Below are 20,025 nucleotides of genomic sequence, written 5' to 3' on the forward strand. Positions count from 1 at the left end.
AACTCCCCCTCCCACTCCACCAAGGACATGCAGGTCCTTGGACTCCCCCATCGCCAGACCATAGCAACACGACGGCTGGAGGAAGAGCACCTCATCTTCCGCCTAGGAACCCTCCAACCACAAGGGATGAACTTAGATTCCTCCAGTTTCCTCATTTCCCCTACCCCACCTTGTCTCAGTCAAATCCCTCGAACTCAGCACCGTCTTCCTAACCTGCAATCTTCTTCCTGACCTCTCCACCCCCACCCCCACTCCGGCCTATCATCCTCACCTTGACCTCCTTCCACCTATCACATTTCCAACGCCCTTCCCCCAAGTCCCTCCTCCTTCCCTTTTATCTTTGTCTGCTAGACACACTTTCCTCATTCCTGAAGAAGGGCTCATGCCCAAAACGTCGATTCTCCTGTTCCTTGGATGCTGCCTGACCTGCTGTGCTTTTCCAGCAACACATTTTCAGAAATGTTTTTGAAACAAGGAAATAAGTATATGAAACTTGTCCCAGTTATTATGCAATGTCCAATTTGTGCTATTATTAAGCCAAATACGTCACTATTACTGATCTCATGCATTAAAGGGTTAAGTATTAAAATAAAAGATGACCTTGTATCCAGAAACAAAGCACAATTCTGCACACTTCTGCATGCAACCTAGGTCAGGATAAAAAGTCAGATATTTCACGTTTGCATAATATGGAAAATGAAACAACATTCTGAAGCAGAATGTGAAACATGACTTTGCTTTTATGCAATTTGACCAATATATATATTATACACACACAAAATCCTATTTTGTAATCACCTTCATCTGGGATATTTTTGGATGTCTAAGAGTAAAACCAAACAGATTTAGAACATGTCGCCACCGGTCACAATCAGGATTCAATCAAGGTTAGGCAGTAATCCTTCGAGCATTGTTCATCATTTCTGGTCTACGGGTGGAAACTTCCTGTAGCAGCAGCTGTAACCTTGTCATCAAGACATAAATGCTCACAAAAGCATCTGTCTTTTACTTTATGTGTTCAGATAATGATGCTAATATTAGGCTAACACATTAAAAATAACCAAACAATATGCTTTCTGCACCAAATGTGCTTTACTTGATCTAATTTCTGCAGACATGCATCGTGATCCATGCACCTGTTTCAGGTCTCATGAAAGCTTTAATACCTTGAATAATTTAGCTCAGGTCTGTTTTCATCAAAATCCTAGGCAGTCTCAATTTTTAAAATGTTTATCTTGTGGCAGGTCAACAGGGCTGTTGCTACAATTTTTTTAAACATTGGTTGACTGCATTGATGCTCTTTTCAGCCATTTCTTTGGAATAAAATTACCCAGCAGAACTAACGATTCACAGCTCCCTTCATGAATGCACTGCAGGAAAGTAAGTCTCTAATATAGGATCAAGCCCTTAATAAAATTCCAATGAGCTTGATTTTAGGAGTGACTGATTTCACTCATAGCTGTAATGTAATTGGAATAGTTCCAGGTTAATATTTGGGAACATGGATTTGAATTTGAACACAACTGATGGTGAAGTTTGAATTCAGTAAAATCAGTATCAAAAATTAGTATAATAGCAGCCATGTAGCCACTGCTGATGCTGTAAAAATTCATTTACATCACAAAAACCCATTAGGGAAGGAAATCTGTAAATTCTTTCCTTGCTTAACCTACAGGTGACTCCAGGACGCAAAGAAGCGTGATTGGCTCTTAATTGCCTGATATAATAACCAAGAAAATCACTTAGTTGAATCAAACTGCTGTAAAGTCTCAAAGGAATGAAACTGGGTGGATCACGTGGAATCCATCTGGACACCAGAAACAGCCCAGGCAAACAGCCATGTTGATGCAACAAAGTCTTCCTTACCAATGTCTGGAAATTTGCACCAAAATTGCGTGGATCAATGATCAATTAAGTTTAAAAGAAGGGAAGAAACAGGTGATTCATTTTGATTGTAATAATAATAATAGATGTGGCACAGAGAAAGGCCATTCAAGCCAGTGAGTGAGCTGCCACTTTAAAGGCAATTAAGCAATTCCCATTCATCTGCCCTTGTCCCTTATCTCTATAATTTTTCATCCTTCAATTAATTGTTGAACTCCTTGTTGTAATCTAATGCAGGTAGTTCTCGGATAACCCACATCCCAGCAGTGCTATTTGTTTCTAATGTCACTGACCAATTAAGGAACGGGAGTTTCAAGAACATTTATCTCTCCTCATAATAGCACGATTCCAGCAGGGATCGCTTCGCGTGCTTCGTTCTGCATATGCGCCAATGTCAGCGCCGGTCTTCGTGCTGTTCTGCGCATGCGCCAATGTCAGTTGCCCACAGAGCAGCTTTCTGAGAGAGAGACATTGAGCAGTTTCCTGTAAAAGGTACAATACTCCTCGATTATCCATTTTTTTTGAGAAAATGGAGGGGCAAAGTAACAAGAAGGTTAGCAAGAAGTGTTTTGGTGATGAAATTGAGAACGGTGAACGCAAAAGAAAGGCAATAACATTGGAAGGGAAGCTAGATATTATAAAGTGCTTTGAGTGTAAGGAGAGAATATATGATATTGCTTGCTCAACAGGATTGAAGGAGTTTACCTTCGCACCATGATGACCTTCTGTCCCTGCATTACCAATATTTTTTAAATGTACTGTGTTGAATTTATTTTTATTTTGTTGATAAATATGATTGAGACCTTTATTCAGGTGGTGCTATACTTTGTATTAGACTTTTGGGTGATGTTTGAGCAATCGGGAGTGATATTTGTTGCTGGTCTGTCCCATACCCCACTTTTTCCATTGGCCCCATTATTCATATGAAGCGATTTTCTATTAAGCAACATTTCGCTGGAATGTAACTACGGCGTTACAGGAGAACAACCTATATTGCATCTGCACTCACCACTCAATCAGGCAGTTTATTCCAAATCTTGTAGAATACACTTTTCTGCTTGTTTTCTTTGGTTCTTTTGCCAAACATCTTAAATGTGTATCCTTTCATTATTCAGCCATTAGAAACCATTGATCTTTATTTATTGTCTCTAAGCTGCCCAGTATCAAATAAGAACAAAACAACATATCACACCACGTGACTTCAAGAAACGGTTGGAGGCACTGGATACTGCAAAGGCCAAGAGCCTGACAACATTTTGGCAATAGGACAAAGTGAAGACTGTAGATCCTGAAGAAGTCAAAAAGTGTGGCACTGGAAAAGCACAGCAGGTCAGGCAGCATCCAAGGAGCAAGAGAGTCAACGTTTTGGACATTAGCCCGTCATCAGGAATGTACTTATGTCCCAGAACTTGCCACTCCCTTAGCCAAACTGATCCACTACAGCTACAACGCTGGTACCTAGCCAACAATGTGGAAAATTGCCCAGGTATGTCCTGTACACATAAAGCAGGACAACGCCTATCCAACTATTACTGCCCCATCAATCTATTCATGACCATCAATAAAATGATGGAATGTTTTATTAATAGTGCTATTAAGCAGCACCTGCTCAGCAATAACCTGCATACTGACACTTTCTGCCAGAGTCACTCAGGTCCGGACCTCCAGGCCTTGGTTTACCAGAGGTGAAGTGAGAGTGACAACCTTTGACATCAAGGTCGCATTTGATCGAGTGTGGCATCAAGAAGACCTAGCAAAACTGGAATCAGTTGAAATCAGGGGAAAATTCTCCACTGGTTGGAGTCATACCTGGCACAAAGGAACATGGTTACGATTGTTGGACATCAGCCATCTCAGCTCCAGAACTTTGCTGCAGGCATTCCTGGCTCAACAATCTTCAGCTGCTTCATCAAAGAACTTCCTCCTATCATACAGTCACACATGGACATTTTCATTAATGTTTGCACATTGTTCACCATCATTCCTGACTCTTCAGATACTGAAGCAGTCCATGTACAAATGTATCAAGATCTGGACAACATCCAGGCTTGGGCTGACAAGTGGCAAGCAACATTTGCACCACACAAGTGGCAGGCAATGACCATCTCCAAAAAGAGACAATTAACCAATTTTCACTCCCCTATTTCAGTGGGTGAGGCCCTTGCCTCAGACAGTTAATTATTTAACAAATATACCCATATGTTGAATTAGACAGCGAAGGACCTTCAGACATTCACATGGGCTTTAGTGTAAATCTATAATTTAGCACAAACACCAGTTTTTACCGTTTCTCTCCGGTCTCTTCCACTATCCAGAAGCCAAAGTCTCCTTTTTTTGTAAAGAATACAGCTTTTTCAGTTCTGTAACCACCACCAAATCATCTAATTAACAAATTAATAAATAACAAAAAACTAACACTGCTCATCACAGACAGTGTAACAATGACAAAACAAAACGTTGGGGAAAGCAAGGGAGAGAATTAAATCAAAACAACGTTGGAGACAGAGAGAGAGAGATGATGCAGTGCAGTCTCTGCAGAGTTCACCAGCTTCTGAATGCTTCAAGGGCAATGGTGGGCATGATGTTCTCTCCTCCCAAGGGCATCTGGGTAGCCATGTAGCCATGCGAGAGAGGCAGGCAGACAGACAGACAGACTGCAATTGAGACCTCCTCCACGCCCCACTGCCTGTGGACAGACACTTTAGCCAGACCTATGAGGAGGACTTCTGACCTGTCTGTGCTCTGTATCCACTCCTGGGTCTGGGGTGGTTGGAACAGGCAAGGATCCAGAACCCATTGCTTTTAAAAAAATTTCTAATCAATTTGCTCAGTTATGCAATTGTCTGCCTGGCTCAGAGGTAAGGACACTACCGCTGCACCACAAGAGCCCTCAAGAACCCAGTTCCTTTTTCTTTCCTTTTATTTCTACATCCAGAGGTATGTTCACACAGCTGACCAGCACTTTTTCCACCACCAAATCACTCATTTAATGTTTCACATACTATCCACCACCACTAAATCACCCTGTTAAAACAAACCAGCTCTTTTTCTTCATAATACAAAATCCAATGTGCATGGCCTGCTCTCCAACAACTCTGAAGCTGTTCTGCTCAATCCTTAAAGAGCCTTACATTTCTAATAGTGCCAATGACTGGTTGTGTCATTCAGAATGCAACACCAACAATAATATGAAGGTATTTTATTGACACTCAATGTGAGTCTAGTTAAGAACATGCATTCAGCGGCAATGAGCAAGGGCCTCAGGAAAGTAACCTGCAGGCAATGTTAAGTTCCCCATGCTTGTCTCCAATTCACTTTTTGCACCTTCATTGGTTCAAATATCTCTAACATTTTTACTCAACAAACTTTTATTCAAGATCAATCCTGAAAATGTCAGTTTGCACAGCAACCAAAGTCTGTTGGGTAAGTCACATAGCAAGTTCCTCTATAGTCCTTTGTGAGATAGTGTACCTTGATTTTAGATTATACTTTTTTGTTCTGGATCTCCCTGGAGAAGTAATGTCTCTATATTTGTACAAGTAACTTGACCATTCTAAACACTTCAAGTAGTTTAGCCTTAAAACAAGACACAGGCCTTGTCCAGCTGGACAACACTTCTGAATTCCGACTCTCTGGAGATAAAGGTCAACATACCAAAAGCCTTTAGGGGTAAGTACGTTTTTGGTGTAAGTACATTTTCAAAAGAAGTAGGTGTGTTTGTCCGGGCCTAAGGAAACTTGGGCGTATGTAGCTCATAAATCCTCACTTCCTCCCTCATCCATACTGTTCCAATGCACTTCCCTGACCATCAATGACAATTCCTGCAGATACGCAGAGGTGACCTCCAGCCATGCTCATGTCATTCCAGTCCTCGACCTCCTCATTTTGAATTTTGGCAGGGTTGGCCCTGGTGAAGTCATGGAGTTAAAAATGCCTCGATCCCTTTCCAATGGTCCCTGCCCATTCGTCCAGAATTAAAATCCCAGCTTCTCCAGTTTCTACTTCTTTGGAAAAATAAGAGCAGTCCGAACCTTTTCATCCTACTGTCTGACTGCATAACAAGAACACGTTTTTTCAGTTCCTACTCAACAGAGATTGAACTTCTCAGATTAATGTGATCTAAATAACTGAAAACTGCTTACAGATTGCAGCTATTTACAAGGTTATTGCAATGGACAAATGTTTACATGGGAGTGAACAGAATTCAAATTAAGTACTTATACATGCACAGTGTGCAATACATTCGAGACTGATGCCAAGTACATGCATAGGTCATTGAGGTTTCTACAACACTTGTTACTAAGCACCCATCCCTCCAGTTTCTGAATTTCCTTAGTTGGCATGTAGCCCCCAAATCTGCTTAGACAGATGCACAATACAACTGTCATGAAAATGCCTCCTGTGCAAACGAGCAGCACGTATTGCAGAACTGATTTGCTACTTTTGAGTTATCAGTTTACTCAATAGAATTCTGAGTCATACAAGGAGAAACATAAACAGAAAAAACCAGCTGCTCTGCCAAGGTAACAGTTTTCAGAGTCAGTGCGAATTAACTGATTTAATTTGCAACCCTTTATGAAGGGGCCAGACCTGCATCTTTTCTCAACCAGATTGAATTAGAATTGAAAGGGTCAGTGAATGGGGTATTGCTATGTATTTAATGAAGTCTAAAGTTCTTCTGGCAACTTCCACTGCCTGAGACATTGGTGTCATTAACATGCAACCTGCATATTTCAGATTACAAGGATCAAGTTCCTTCATTTTTCACTTCCTCCTCACCCATTTCAATGATAAATACAGCAGTTATCCAAAACATGTCAGCGTGTACAATACTATCAGGTGACAGAAAATACAGAGAAAAGAATCAGTAAAAACACAAGGCACAGTTATTAACAATGTAACAACCATATATTAAAAATGAAGCTGTCTTCCATCAATCCCAAACTCATTTAACACATATGCTGGAAATGTTATTGTAATACAGAGGCCATGAAACAACCCAACCTACAATAGAGACTGTCAGGGTCTATTTTTAAGAACTTGAAATTTGAGTGTTTATACCTCACAGCATATACCATGCACATTATAAAAACAAAAGATGATGCACTGCTGCTTTCAAAATTTAGACAAGAACATATGCAGAGTCAAACACGCAGATTGTCAACACTTGTAAATAGGCAAAGAAAATCATTCCCGGGGACTATTAATTTTAATACTTTTCACGATTGGACATATAACACAAGAAATGTTAAGTTGTCCAGTGGGAGGTTTCATAATTTAATAAGAAAATATATTACTGTAGATATAGACTAAAAAAAAACTTTTATTGCAGTTTTTAAGGAATTGATCATCTATTAGCAATGATACCAAGATTTTTCCAAGAATCCAAAAAGATTGATAGTCTAACAAAAAGTCATAAAATGCAAAAGGGAAAATTCACAACAAGAAACACCATCATCTGCATCGGAGAACTGGAAAAGTACAAATGTTACACCTGTGTTTAACAATAGGTGAGACACAAACCTGGCATGGGGAGACAATACCTCAGAACAATATTTACCAGCATTTGAACCAATACCAGCTAATACATGAAAGTCAGCACCCGATATGGTAAAGACAAATCCTTTTTGATGAACTTGACTCAATTATTTGGTGAAATAATAAAGAGGGTTGAAAAGAATAGTATTATTGATGTGAAATGTACAGACATTTGAAAAGTCTGTGATGAAGCACCACATCACACATTCATTAGCAAAATTAAAACCATGGAATTAAAGTAACAATAACAGCATGGATAGAAAACTGACAAAGGGTCTGTCAGCAGAGCATGCAGGTGAATGGCTGTCTATCAGGTTGAAGGGACAGACACCCTGGCATTACCAAAGATCAGTAATATTCATTTTTAAGTATACTATCTATCTGCATTTGGTAAACAGGGCATAACTTGTAGATTGTCAACATCCCTTCCTTCTCTATACGAACTACGAATTAGTGCAAAAGTAGGTACCATTTGGTACGTTGAGGCTGCTCTGTCTTGAGTAACAACATAGCTGATCTGATTATTCCATGGTCCCATCCCTCTCCTGATAAATTCTTTCCACCTGTCTTTCCTGCTGGCTTTTAAACAAGAGTTCCAACACTCAGGACAATGAGAGAGAAAAAAAGACCTCCTTATTTCTACCTTAAATGAGTAACCATTAACTTTTAAATGGTGATGCCAAGTTTGAGATTCTTTCACAAGAGGAAACATCCTTTCCACATCCAGCTAGTCAAATCAACTCAAGGTTTTAAAAATTTCAATCAAGTTGCCTCTCACTCTTTTAACCTTCAGCAGATACAAGCCTACTGTGTCAAACCTTTCCTCTTCATGCAACCAACCCATTCCAGGTATCATGCAACCAACCCATTCCAGGTATTAGTCTTGTAAATCTTCTCTGAATGAGTTGCAGTACGTTTATATCCTTCTGTAAATAAGGAGACCAATACTGAAGAACAGTGGTCCAGATGTGGTCTCACAAATGCCCTGTATAATTGAAGTGTTACCTCCATAGTTTTTATAATCAATTCTTCTAATAATAAACAATAACATTTCATAAACTTTCCTAATTACTTTCTGTACCTGCACACAAATATTTTGCAACTCATGCACTAGGACACCCAGATCACACTGCAATTTCTCACCATTTAGATAACATTTTTTTTTATTCTTGCTGCTAATTTCATGTTTTTCCACATTACCTGAAGTTATATCGTACATAACAAATACAATGTCACCTAAGCCATATGATTTCATAAACAGTGTATCTGTACTTCTAATAGAAGGTTGCAAGACAGGCCAATAAAGTGCCTGTGTCAAACCAAGGCTTTTTTTTTATTTGTTCTCAGAATAAGGGCATTGCTGGTTAGGCCAGCATTTACTGCCCATCACTAATTGCCCAGAGGACAGTTGAAAGTCAACCACATTCCTATAGTTCTGGAGTCACATGCAGGCCAGACCAGGTGAGGATGACAGATTTCCTTCCCTGAGGGACATTAGTGAACCAGATGGGTTTTTAATGACAATTGACAGTGGTCATCTGTAGATTCTTAATTCCAGACATTTTTCCTTATATTTCAAATTCTACGATTTGCCATTGCGGAGTTTTGAACTCAGGTTCCCAGAACATTAGCCGAGTTTCTGGATTAATAATGTAGTGATAAAACCACTAGAACATTGCCTCCACTGACTTCCAAACATAAATAACATCAATTGTAGAAAACCCCAAACAGATGGATGTAAGGGAGGAAAATATTCCATTTGGTATCAAATAACTTGCAGTGGACAAGCAGCAATAGAAGAAATGGATTTCTGCCGTGCTATTAGGCCCTAGGGACATTAACTTGTAATAATCTTTCCTTAACCAACACTAACAAAAACAAATTATAACTTGACATGAATTTTCATGAGTATACAATAAGATGAAAAACTAAAAGCATTTTTATTGGTTCAATTAACCTTTTATTTGGACAGAGTGAGTCACAGTGAAAACTGCAATGCTCACATGATTGTTTCTATTCTTGTGTAACCTGCATTGGCACTGTCTGGGAAACAGCTAACCTGGAATGATGTCAGGCTAAAGGAAATCACAATTTCTTGCAGGAAAATAGATTACAAATGACAACTATCCTACAGTTGGTTTACACAGAAACGTAGGAATTAGGAGGAGTAGGAGGAGTAGGCAAGTCAGCCCTTCAAGCCCGTTCCATCACTTAACATGATCATGGTTGATCTTAACCTGGTCTCAACTCCACTTTCCTGCCTGCTCCCCATTGCCCTTTCTCCTGTTTTTCATCAGAAACATATCAATTTGTTTCTTGAATCTGTTCATTGATGCTGCTTCCACTGCATTCTATGGTAGTGAAATCTACAGATTTACAACCACCTGAGAGAAGTAGTTTCAACTCATCTCAGTTCTGAACATATCGCCTCTCACTTTTTATCTATGCCCTCTGTCCCACAAGGGGAAACGCCTGTTCAATGTTCACCTTATCAATCCCTTTCAACATTTTATATGTCTCAATCATATTCACCCCTCATTCTTCGAAACTCCAGTAAGTACAAGCCCAAACTATTCAACTATTCCTCCCACGACAGCCCTTACATCCCTGGAATTAATCGTGTGAACCTCCTCCACTGCCACCGCATCAATCCTTAACTGAGGAGCCCAAGACTGGACACAATAATCTCAACGTGATCTCACCAATGCTTATACAATTATGATAATTATAATCCAGTCCTTTATCAATAAATGCCAGGTTTTATGTGCCTTTATTAAATGCTGCAACTGCATACCCATTTTTTAATGGTTCATGCACAAGGATGCCCTGATCCCTCTGTACTGACACTTTGAATCTGCTTCCCATTTAGGTAATAATTTACCCTTTGTTTTTCTGGCCAAAATGGACAATCTTGCACTTAACCACATTAAACTCCATCTGCCAACTTCTGTCCCATTCTCCTAGCCTGTCAATTTCCATCTACTGCGTCATCACAACCTGCTTTCCCACCTATTTCAGTATCATCTGTGAACTTTGCAATGTTACACTCTGTCCCTGCTTGCAGATCATTTATATAGATTGGAAATGGCTAACGTCCAAGAACTGAACACTGTAGCACCCCACTAGTTATGCCATCCAGAGAAGCAGCCATTATTCCCAACTTTCAGCCTTCTATCAGTCAACCAATCCTCCATCCAAGCCAATATTACGCTTAACCCCTTGGATCTCATGTTCTGGATCAGTCTTTTATGCAACACCTGACTAATGTCTACTGGAAGTCTAGATAAACCACATCCATAAGATACCCATTATCTATTTTGTTGGTTCCATGCTTAAAGAACTCCAGCAAGTTTGTCAATCATGACTTGCTCTTCACGAAACCATGCTGGCACTGGTGAATTCAGCTTTGTTTTTCCAAATGTTCAGTTATCTCCTCCTTTATGACAGACTGAAGCAACTTCTCCACTACAAAGGTCAAACTAACTGGTCTGTATTTTGCCACTATTGCCTCTGCCCTTTTTTAAATAAGGGCATCACGTTAGCATGTTTCCAATCCACTGGTACTTTTGCAGAATCCAGGGAACTTTGAAAAATCATAACTAATGCATCCACTATCTCTGCTGCCACTTCCTTTAATACCCTAGGGTGTTAGCCATCAGGCCCCAGGGACTTATCTATCTTTAATCCCATCAGTTTACTTAATAACTACATCCTAGTTATAGTTATTTCACCAAGTTTCTCTGTACTAACTGCAGTTTTTGGGAAGAAATTATCTTTCACTGTGAAAATAGAGACAAAATATTGGCTTAATGCCTCTGTCATTTCTGAGTTTCCCATTACTATCTCGCCATTTTCGTCCTCTAAAAGGCCAACATTTACTTTCACTATTCTCTTACTTTTTACATACTTAAAGGAGGTTTTGGTATCAGTGTTTATGTTTTCTGCTGGTTTCCTTTCATACAATGTTTTACAAGGTTTCTACAAATACAAGGTTTACAATTATTAAACTCACGTTATCATATGAGCATCAAAAATAGACATCTTTTGAATCCAGAGAAAGTATATTCCTGTCAGGGTGCAAGGGAAGGCTGGTAGGTATAGGGAATGCATTACTAAAGAAATTGAGGGTTTGGTTAAGAAAAAGAAGCAAGCATATGTCAGGTATAAACAGAATAGATCGAGTGAATCCTTAGAAGAGGAGAAAGAAAGTAGGAGTATACTTAAGAGGGAAATCAGGAGGGCAAAACGGTGACATGAGATAGCTTTGGCAAATAGAATAAAGGAGAATCCAAAGGGTTTTTACAAATATATTAAGGACAAAAGGGTAACTAGGGAGAGAATAGGGCCCCTCAAAGATCAGCAAGGCGGCCTTTGTGTGGAGCCGCAGAAAATGGGGGAGATACTAAATTAGTATTTTGCATCAGTATTTACTGTGGAAGAGGATATGGAAGATATAGACTGTAGGGAAATAGATGGTGACAAATTGCAAAATGTCCAGATGACAGAGGAGGAAGTCTTGGATGCCTTGAAACGGTTAAACGGATAAATCCCCAGGACCTGATCAGGTGTACCCTCGAACTCTGTGGGAAGCTAGAGAAGTGATTGCTGGGCCTCTCGCTGAGATATTTATAAGATCGATAGTCACAGGTGAGGTGCCGGAAGACTGGAGGTTGGCAAACGTGGTACCACTGTTTAAGAAGGGCGGTAAAGACAAGTCAGGGAACTATAGACCGGTGAGCCTGACCTCGGTGGTGGGCAAGTTGATGGAGGGAATCCTGAGGGACAGGATGTATATGTATTTGGAAAGGCAAGGACTGATTCGGGATAGTCAATATGGCTTTGAGCGTGGGAAATCATGTCCCACAAAATTGGTTGAGCTTTTTGAAGAAGTCACAAAGAAGATTGATGAGGGCAGAGCAGTAGATGTGATCTATATGGACTTCAGTAAGGCGTTCGACAAGGTTCCCCATGGGAGACTGATTAGCAAGGTTAGATCTCATGGAATACAGGGCGAACTAGCCATTTGGATACAGAACTGGCTCAAAGGTAGAAGACAGAGGGTGGTAGCGGAGGAGAGTTGTTTTTCAGACTGGAGGCCTGTGACTAGTGGAGTGCCGCAAGGATTGGTGCTGGGCCCTCTACTTTTTGTCATTTATATAAATGATTTAGATGCGAGCATAAAAGGTACAGTTAGTAAGTTTGCAGATGACACCAAAATTCGAGGTATAGTAGACAGTGATGAGGGTTACCTCAGATTACAACAGGATCTGGACCAGATGGGCCAATGGGCTGAGAAATGGCAGATGTAGTGTAATTCAGATAAATTGCGAGGTGCTGCATTTTGGGAAAGCAAATCTTAGCAGGACTTATACACTTAATGGTAAGGTCCTAGGGAGTGTTGCTGAACAAAGAGACCTTGGAGTGCAGGTTCATAGCTCCTTGAAAGTGGAGTCGCAGGTAAATAGGATAGTGAAGGCGGCGTTTGGTATGCTTCCCTTTATTGGTCAGAGTATTGAGTACAGGAGTTGGGAGGTCATGTTGTGGCCACTATTCTCTTACTTTTTACATACTGAGGAAGTCAAATGTGCATGAAACAGAAAATAAATACCAAATGAATATTCATGGATTTTTTCTCTGTATTCTATGAACAGTTTAATAGTGCATAGTACAAACTTGGTCTCATTTTGAAGGCTTGTTGCTTGGTCAAATGTGGTTATGGTATCTTCTCTCATTTCATCTTCATGTTTTTCATCCTACATCAGGAAGATAAATAATGTTAAAAATGAATTCATTTTCACAATACAATTCTTTCTGGGGAGTGGGGTAGTGGGCAGGTGTTAAATTACAGTTATGCTACATTACAAAGTGGTAGAAAAAAGGGTCAGAGCTTTGAATAGAGTCCTTTACGGCAATCATGAGCTGAACAAATTCCAGGCAGAACAGCAGCACAAATTTAATACACTGCTTTCAAGTAATTAGTAAATCAAATGATGCCACCAGCCCCTCCTAGCTTTTCCTTATCAAGGAATAAAGTTGTCCCAATTCTGACATTTTGCCTTTTTTGATTCAATATTATTTGACCAGAGTCAGAGGGGACAGGAATGGAGAGGGGTTAAGCAGGCAGACACACATGCTAATAAAAAATTGAGAGCAACGCCTTGTTGAAGTGCGATGATTGTCACTGTGGTAGATAAACATAGCAGCAATTTTACACAAAGCAAGATCCCACAAACAACAATGAGATAAATAATCTGTTAACCGGATTTTGGTTTTGCTGGATAAGATAATGTTAATCACATTTGCCGAAATGGCTGGCTTAACTTCAAGTATTGTGCGATACTTTTAACCTCAGTAAGGATCACCAATTACAAAAGACAGGATCTGAGATAGTCTCAGGTGAAGAACAGAACCTCCATCAGTGCAGCAAGTCCATCATACTGCACCAAAATGTCAACATAAATTACCCAACAATAGAGTTGAGATCACCGATGCTTTGAATTTGAGATGTGGAGGTGTTGGATTGGAGTGGACAAGGCCAGGAGTCACACCATACCAGATTATGGTCCGATAGATTTATTTGAAATCACAAGCTTTCAGAGTGCTGCTCCTTCATTAGGTGAAGTGCCTGACTTCACCTGACGAAGGAGCAGCGCTCTGAAAGATTGTGATTTCAAATAAATCTATTGGACTATAACCTGGTATGGTGTGACTTCTGACTTTGTATCTGAGAGGAAACGCTATCAACAGAGCAAACAGTTTGGAAGCAAGTAACGCGATCAATATTTTCTTTGTCATTACATTTTTCAACATGCTGAAATACAATGGGATAGGTCAAAATCAAGGCAAAACACTGGTAAGGCTCTAGTTAAAATGTGTACAAAGTTGAGCAGTCAGTTTAAAATGAATGCCGAAACCATGACGGGTAACAAAAAGAAATTCACTTTTACAGCAACGATGAGCAACTATACTAAAGTGGAGGGACATGGGTGCTTTTCTAGCCATGCCACACTTGTTGGCAATCCTTCAGGATGTCTATCTTCTGGATAGCAACAAAGCCAATGAACCCCGCTTCAAGTTTTCTCAATACAATCCCAAATGTTGAATCCAATCAAAACAGCCTCTTTTGACTGAAGTAAAATGTCTTTAAAACAATTGCACATGGATTCATTAGAGGTATTTCCACTCTACATAAACCGTGTCAGAGGAGTTTTACAACAGTTTCGAATTGAGTTGTGCTATAACAGTCCTTAGTTTGGAGACTGATTCCAAAACTTAACAGTAAGGAAATTCCTCTGCACTAACTAGCCAGACAGTGCAGAATAATTTGATCTGCAGAGTTCCGTGGTGGTTTAAGATCTTGGCTTTGCAGGAGGAAATAAACTCATCCTCTGACCATTAGGGCACTGCGTCACCAGTACAACCACCACATGCTGCTCCTCACATATGAACCATGACTCACACATTATCAACTCTTCAAGTCCATAAGCTGTCTCCACAGTACAGTCTTTGCAAACGCATACTGGTGGATTGTTCTGGACTACAGGTTATGGTTGCAGGTTGTTTTTCCACACCTACATAGTTTTCTATATGCAAGTATTGTAACTGAACAGGGACTATTTGGCAGGCTGGAGTACAACCTTGAAACATGAGTAAAACAAAAGTGAGAGATCTGAAACAAAAAAAAACAAGATGCAGGAGAAACGCAGCATATCTGCAGTAACTGTCTAGAGGAAACAGAGTTCATGTTTCAAATCCCAGTGAACTTCTCTTCTGAAATGACACTTTCATATTGGACTTTAATGTTAATTCCATTTCTCTTTCAACAGATGATACCAGACCGCTGAGTTTTATTTTCACAAAATCAAGTTCCTTCCTCTTAATTTGTTTTTGTTTAAAAAGAGCAGGGGTTTCATTCCAGCTCTCACATGGTGAGCTAGAAGGCTGAGAGCTCAGTATGGGCAAATCATAGATGCAGATAGGAATGACACCCACAGTCTAAGAATTATTTCTTTAAAGACTACCAGCTTACGATTATAATGTGGAGAAAATGTTTCAATTTTATTACAATCAAGTTCAGTGGTACCCTTTTCTGTGTAGAGGCTAATAAGAAAACAAAATGCACTAAATATCATAGGAAAAACTAAATAGATCACAAAATTGAATCAATTTATTTCTTAGTTTACCTGAAAAACTTGTTCTTTCTTTACATACTCTTCATCAATTTCTTTAGCATAGCCATTTGGATCTTCACTCATTGTTATTTGTCCTTTGGCTGTAATAACAGTTCAAGAATTCAGATATCATTAGAAAATGAGCAAATGTCACATTATTTCAACAACCAAAGATCTAAGTAGATACAAGTTCATGAATAAAGAGGATGCTTTGTCTCTAATTAAAGCTCTTCTGATCATGATAAAACTGCTTTGTGTAATCAAACCTTTTACCAACTGAAGTGAAAATTTATAGCTGATGCCAAATTTCTAACTTCTACATAACTTCTTCACTGTCCACATCCTATGTTCTTTTAAGCCAAAATTACTCGGTGGAACAATTTTCCCACATATGTGCCCGGTCAAGAATTTTTGCTTATCCTTTTAAACTTCTTGGTCAATAATCCAATGAGCATCAATCTTCCAAAACAGAATTAGAGCCTGCACCCCCCAAGTAATTTTTTTTGTGAATTACGAGATGGTTCGACAATGACTGAGCAAGAGAAGATTTTAAGGTATTTACCACGGATGAGTAAGAACATGTCTCGATCTAAAGTATGTGCCACAAGATCCCCAAATAATCCAGTGAGTAGCTGAATAACAGAGACAAGCAGCAGGTTGTGGCTTGGTTCCTGTTCTTCGTTGAATTATCTCAATTCACCCAAGCTGACGGTAAGGTCTTATAACTGGCCTCAACTCCAAAGATTAACAAGGAGAAACACAATTAAGATTTTTGCTTCTGGTTGCTTTCCACTTCCAAGAGCATGCAGAAGACAATTAAATAGCTCCAAAGGAATTAGAGGAGAGGAACAAGGAGAAGAGTCTGAGAAACATTCGTGAACTAATTGTGGGTGGCACGGTGGCACAGTGGTTAGCACTGCTGCCTCACAGCGCCAGAGACCCGGGTTCAATTCCCGTCTCAGGCGACTGTGTGGAGTTTGCGCATTCTCTGTGTGGAGTTTGCACATTCTCTGTGTGGAGTTTGCACATTCTCTGCGTGGGTTTCCTCCGGGTGCTCCGGTTTCCTCCCACAGTCCATAGATGTGCAGGTTAGCTAAATTGCCCGTAGTGTTAGGTGAAGGGGTAAATGTAAGGGAATGGGTCTGGGTGCGTTGCGCTTCGGTGGGTCGGTGTGGACTTGTTGGGCTGAAGGGCCTGTTTCCACACTAAGTAATCTAATCTAATTTACTCCAGAATTCCTAGCAAGAGAGTTTACAAGTATTGCCAATTAAATTCAAATTTCTCACAGAAGGAACGATGAATATTTCAATAATGTCCGCATCACCCCAAGCCAGACTCTGCTGTTCCCAAATGCATCATATCATGCCATCTGAAATAAAGCTACCAACCTGAAACACCTCAGATCAGATTAGCTGAGGCCTGAGATTTGTTTAGTTGCTCATTCAAATTCACAGGATAAAGCTTTACCCCATGAGTACCCTGTTTATTTTATTCCATACATTAAAAGTTAATTAGATAAACAAACTGCAAAAGCAAGTTGTCTCTACTGGTGCAGTACAATCCTCGGTGGCTTGGCTTCCAATACACCTCAGGGTATTGTGACTACTAATTGGATTATTGTTATGTAATATTAGGTTTAGAGTTTATCTTTCAAACAATTTCTTCAAAATAAGGTTTTTCAAGGAAAACAGCTCTAGTAATGAGCACATAACATGATCAAAACACCCCAGCTGCTTCTGAACTATTGAGCTGCACTTCATTTCTGGGAAAGATACCAAATCCTATTCACCTCAATCACAAGCATCCAGACAGGTCTTGATATAATGTCTTGATGGATCTCTGGTACCCAAGGATACCAGACTTGACAAAAAGCAATAACTTCACTGATAGTGGGCTTGTTGTTGATAGTCTTTCTGGAGTAGTTCAGATTTAAAGTACCATTGATCCTCAGCATTCAATTTTAAACATAGCGAGACAATAACTCACACAGAAACACAGAACTTTATAATGCAATCTATAGGATGTCCCCAGACTCTGGGTGGCTTGTTAGGCACATCCTTTAAAAAGAAAAGAAAAGGAATTGACTTAAAGGTCTTTATCAGTCTCTTTTAAAACTGCATATTGTGGTAATGATTCGAACGGAAACAAATCTAAATAACTACACAGGAACCTCGATTATCCGAAGGACATGAGTGGGAAGTATTTCATTCAGTTAATCGAATGTCAGATAATCGATGCTGGATAACAGTTAGTCACACATCGGGACTTTATGATCTTGCTCGCATCATGCCAAATTCGGTTAATTGAATTCCAGGTAATTGAGCCCCAAAATATTGCCATCCACATGAACAGAAATTTACTTTTCAAGGAAAGTCTGTTTTTAATTACTCAGAATGATTATTTTATCCAGCTCCTAACACAGAGTGCAGTAGGTTTCTGAACTTAAAAGGCCTGCATGCCAAGATATTCACAATGTCCCTGTCAAACTAACTGCTACTTAAGTGTGAGGACACTGACATTTACACTGTGGAATACCACCCCATGCAAAATGAAGAATGCACTTGATGAAGTATACAACACTACAAACAAACTTTCTCGAGACAGAATAGAGTTCTTGTTCATCATTGCCGATGACTTCAACCAGGCCAACCTCAAGAACGTGGCAGCAAACTATCACCAACATGTCTCCTGTCCCAACAAGGCCCAAACATCCTTAATCATTGCAATACTAACAAAGACGCCTTCCGCTCCATCCCCCATCTACATTCTGGAAAATCAGAACACAATGCTGTGCTCCTCCTCCTCCTCCTCCTGGGTCGAAGCATAAGGACTCAGTACAGAAAGTAGTGCAGAGGATGGTCGGAGGCAATGGAAGGGCTTCTACAGTACTGTTTAGAGTCAGTGTTCAAGAACTCGATGACCAACCTATGCACGTAGGCCACTGCCGTTACATACTTCATTAGTGTGTAGAAGACTCTGTGCCAAAGAAGTTAACCTGAACGTTCCCCAACCAGAAACCATGGATGACCGGGAGATCCATTCTCTATTGAAATCCAGATCTGAGGCGTACAAATCTGGCAACCAGACACAATCTTTGTAAGACCAGAGGCAATATCAAACTAAGCTTGAGAACCAGACTAACCACACTGACATCCGTCATTTGTGACAAGGCTTACATGGCATAACAGGCTACAAAGCGAAGTCGAACAGAATCGCCGGCAACAGTATATCCATACCAGAGCTCGATTCATTATATGCTTGCTTTGAACAGAAGGTCAGTGAAACAATGTCACCTATCTCAACAGCCTCAGATGCATCTGACTCCAAAGTCACCACCGCAGACATTAGATGGGCTTTCTTGAGAGTGAACCCACGGAAAGTTACTGGTGCGATGAAGTCCCCTGCCTTGCAATCAGTCCCTGTGCAGACCAGCCAGTGGGAGTACTTGCAGACATCTTGAATCTTTCCTTACTACAATTTGAAGTCCCTTCTTGCTTCAAGAGGACCACCATCATCCCATTGCCAAAGAAAATTCGTGCAGCATGCCTCAATGACTACTGCCCAGTGGCTCACATCAATTCCAGCCTATCAAATTGCCTTGATCCATCGCAATTCGCCTACTGGCACAACAGTTCCACATCAGACGCTATCTCCCAGGCCCAACACTCATCCCTGAAACATCTGGATAACAAGAAAACCTATGTCAGGCTTGTACTTATTGACTAGAGTTCCGCCTTCAACACCACAATTTCAAGCAAACTCATTTCGAAACTCCAAGATCTACGTCTTGGTTCCTACCTCTCTAACTAAATTCTTGACTTCCTGACACATAGGCCGCAATCTGTAAGAATAGGCGACACCTCTTCCGCCATAATCCTCAACACCAGTGCTCCCGACTACTTATACACTCAAGATTTACCCTAAGTCCCTTTGGTGTTGCAGCTTTCTGCTTTTTTTTTTTCCCTTTTAAGTAATATTCTGTTCTTTTGCTCTTCCTTCCAAAATGAAAAACTTCACATTTTTCGACATGATATTCCATTTGCCAACTTTTTGCCTACTTACTTAACCTATTAATATTGTTCTGTAAACCGGCTGTATCTCCCTCACAACTTGCATTTCCACCAATGTTTGAGTTATCTGCAAATTTGGCAACAGTACATTCTTCCTTCCTCCAAGCTATTAACATATGTTGTAAACAGTTGCAGTCCCAAAACTAATTACTGTGGAACTCTGCTTGTCATGGGTTGCCACCATGAAAAAGAACCCTTTAACCTTCCTTGTTGTTTCAAGCCCATGATGAAGGGCATTTGACCGAAACGTCGATTTTGCTGCTCCTCAGATGCTGCCTGAACTGCTGTGCTCTTCCAGCACCACTAATCCAAAATCTGGTTTCCAGCATCTGCAGTCATTGTTTTTACCTAATTCTCTGTCC

At 40.2% G+C, this 20,025-nt stretch overlaps 1 protein-coding gene across 8 annotated transcripts in view; it reads right to left on the bottom strand.

The window, feature by feature from the left end:
* LOC122550075 (zinc finger protein 438-like) overlaps window positions 1–20,025 on the bottom strand; it is a 244,880-nt gene that overhangs the window by 85,973 nt on the left and 138,882 nt on the right. For 5 of the 8 annotated variants that reach the window (XM_043690585.1, XM_043690584.1, XM_043690587.1 and 2 more), the window contains 2 exons: window positions 15,606–15,694; window positions 13,096–13,175 (listed from right to left, as the gene is read on the bottom strand). In XM_043690585.1, the coding sequence (XP_043546520.1) occupies window positions 13,096–13,175; window positions 15,606–15,694 (169 nt within the window). Of the gene's footprint in view, window positions 1–3,693; window positions 3,726–13,095; window positions 13,176–15,605; window positions 15,695–16,155; window positions 16,190–20,025 lie in introns of those variants that run through there. The other 3 variants (XM_043690586.1, XM_043690592.1, XM_043690590.1) reach the window with 3 other exon arrangements.

Source organism: Chiloscyllium plagiosum, chromosome 5 (genome assembly GCF_004010195.1).
Source record: "Chiloscyllium plagiosum isolate BGI_BamShark_2017 chromosome 5, ASM401019v2, whole genome shotgun sequence".
Classification (NCBI taxonomy): domain Eukaryota; kingdom Metazoa; phylum Chordata; class Chondrichthyes; order Orectolobiformes; family Hemiscylliidae; genus Chiloscyllium; species Chiloscyllium plagiosum.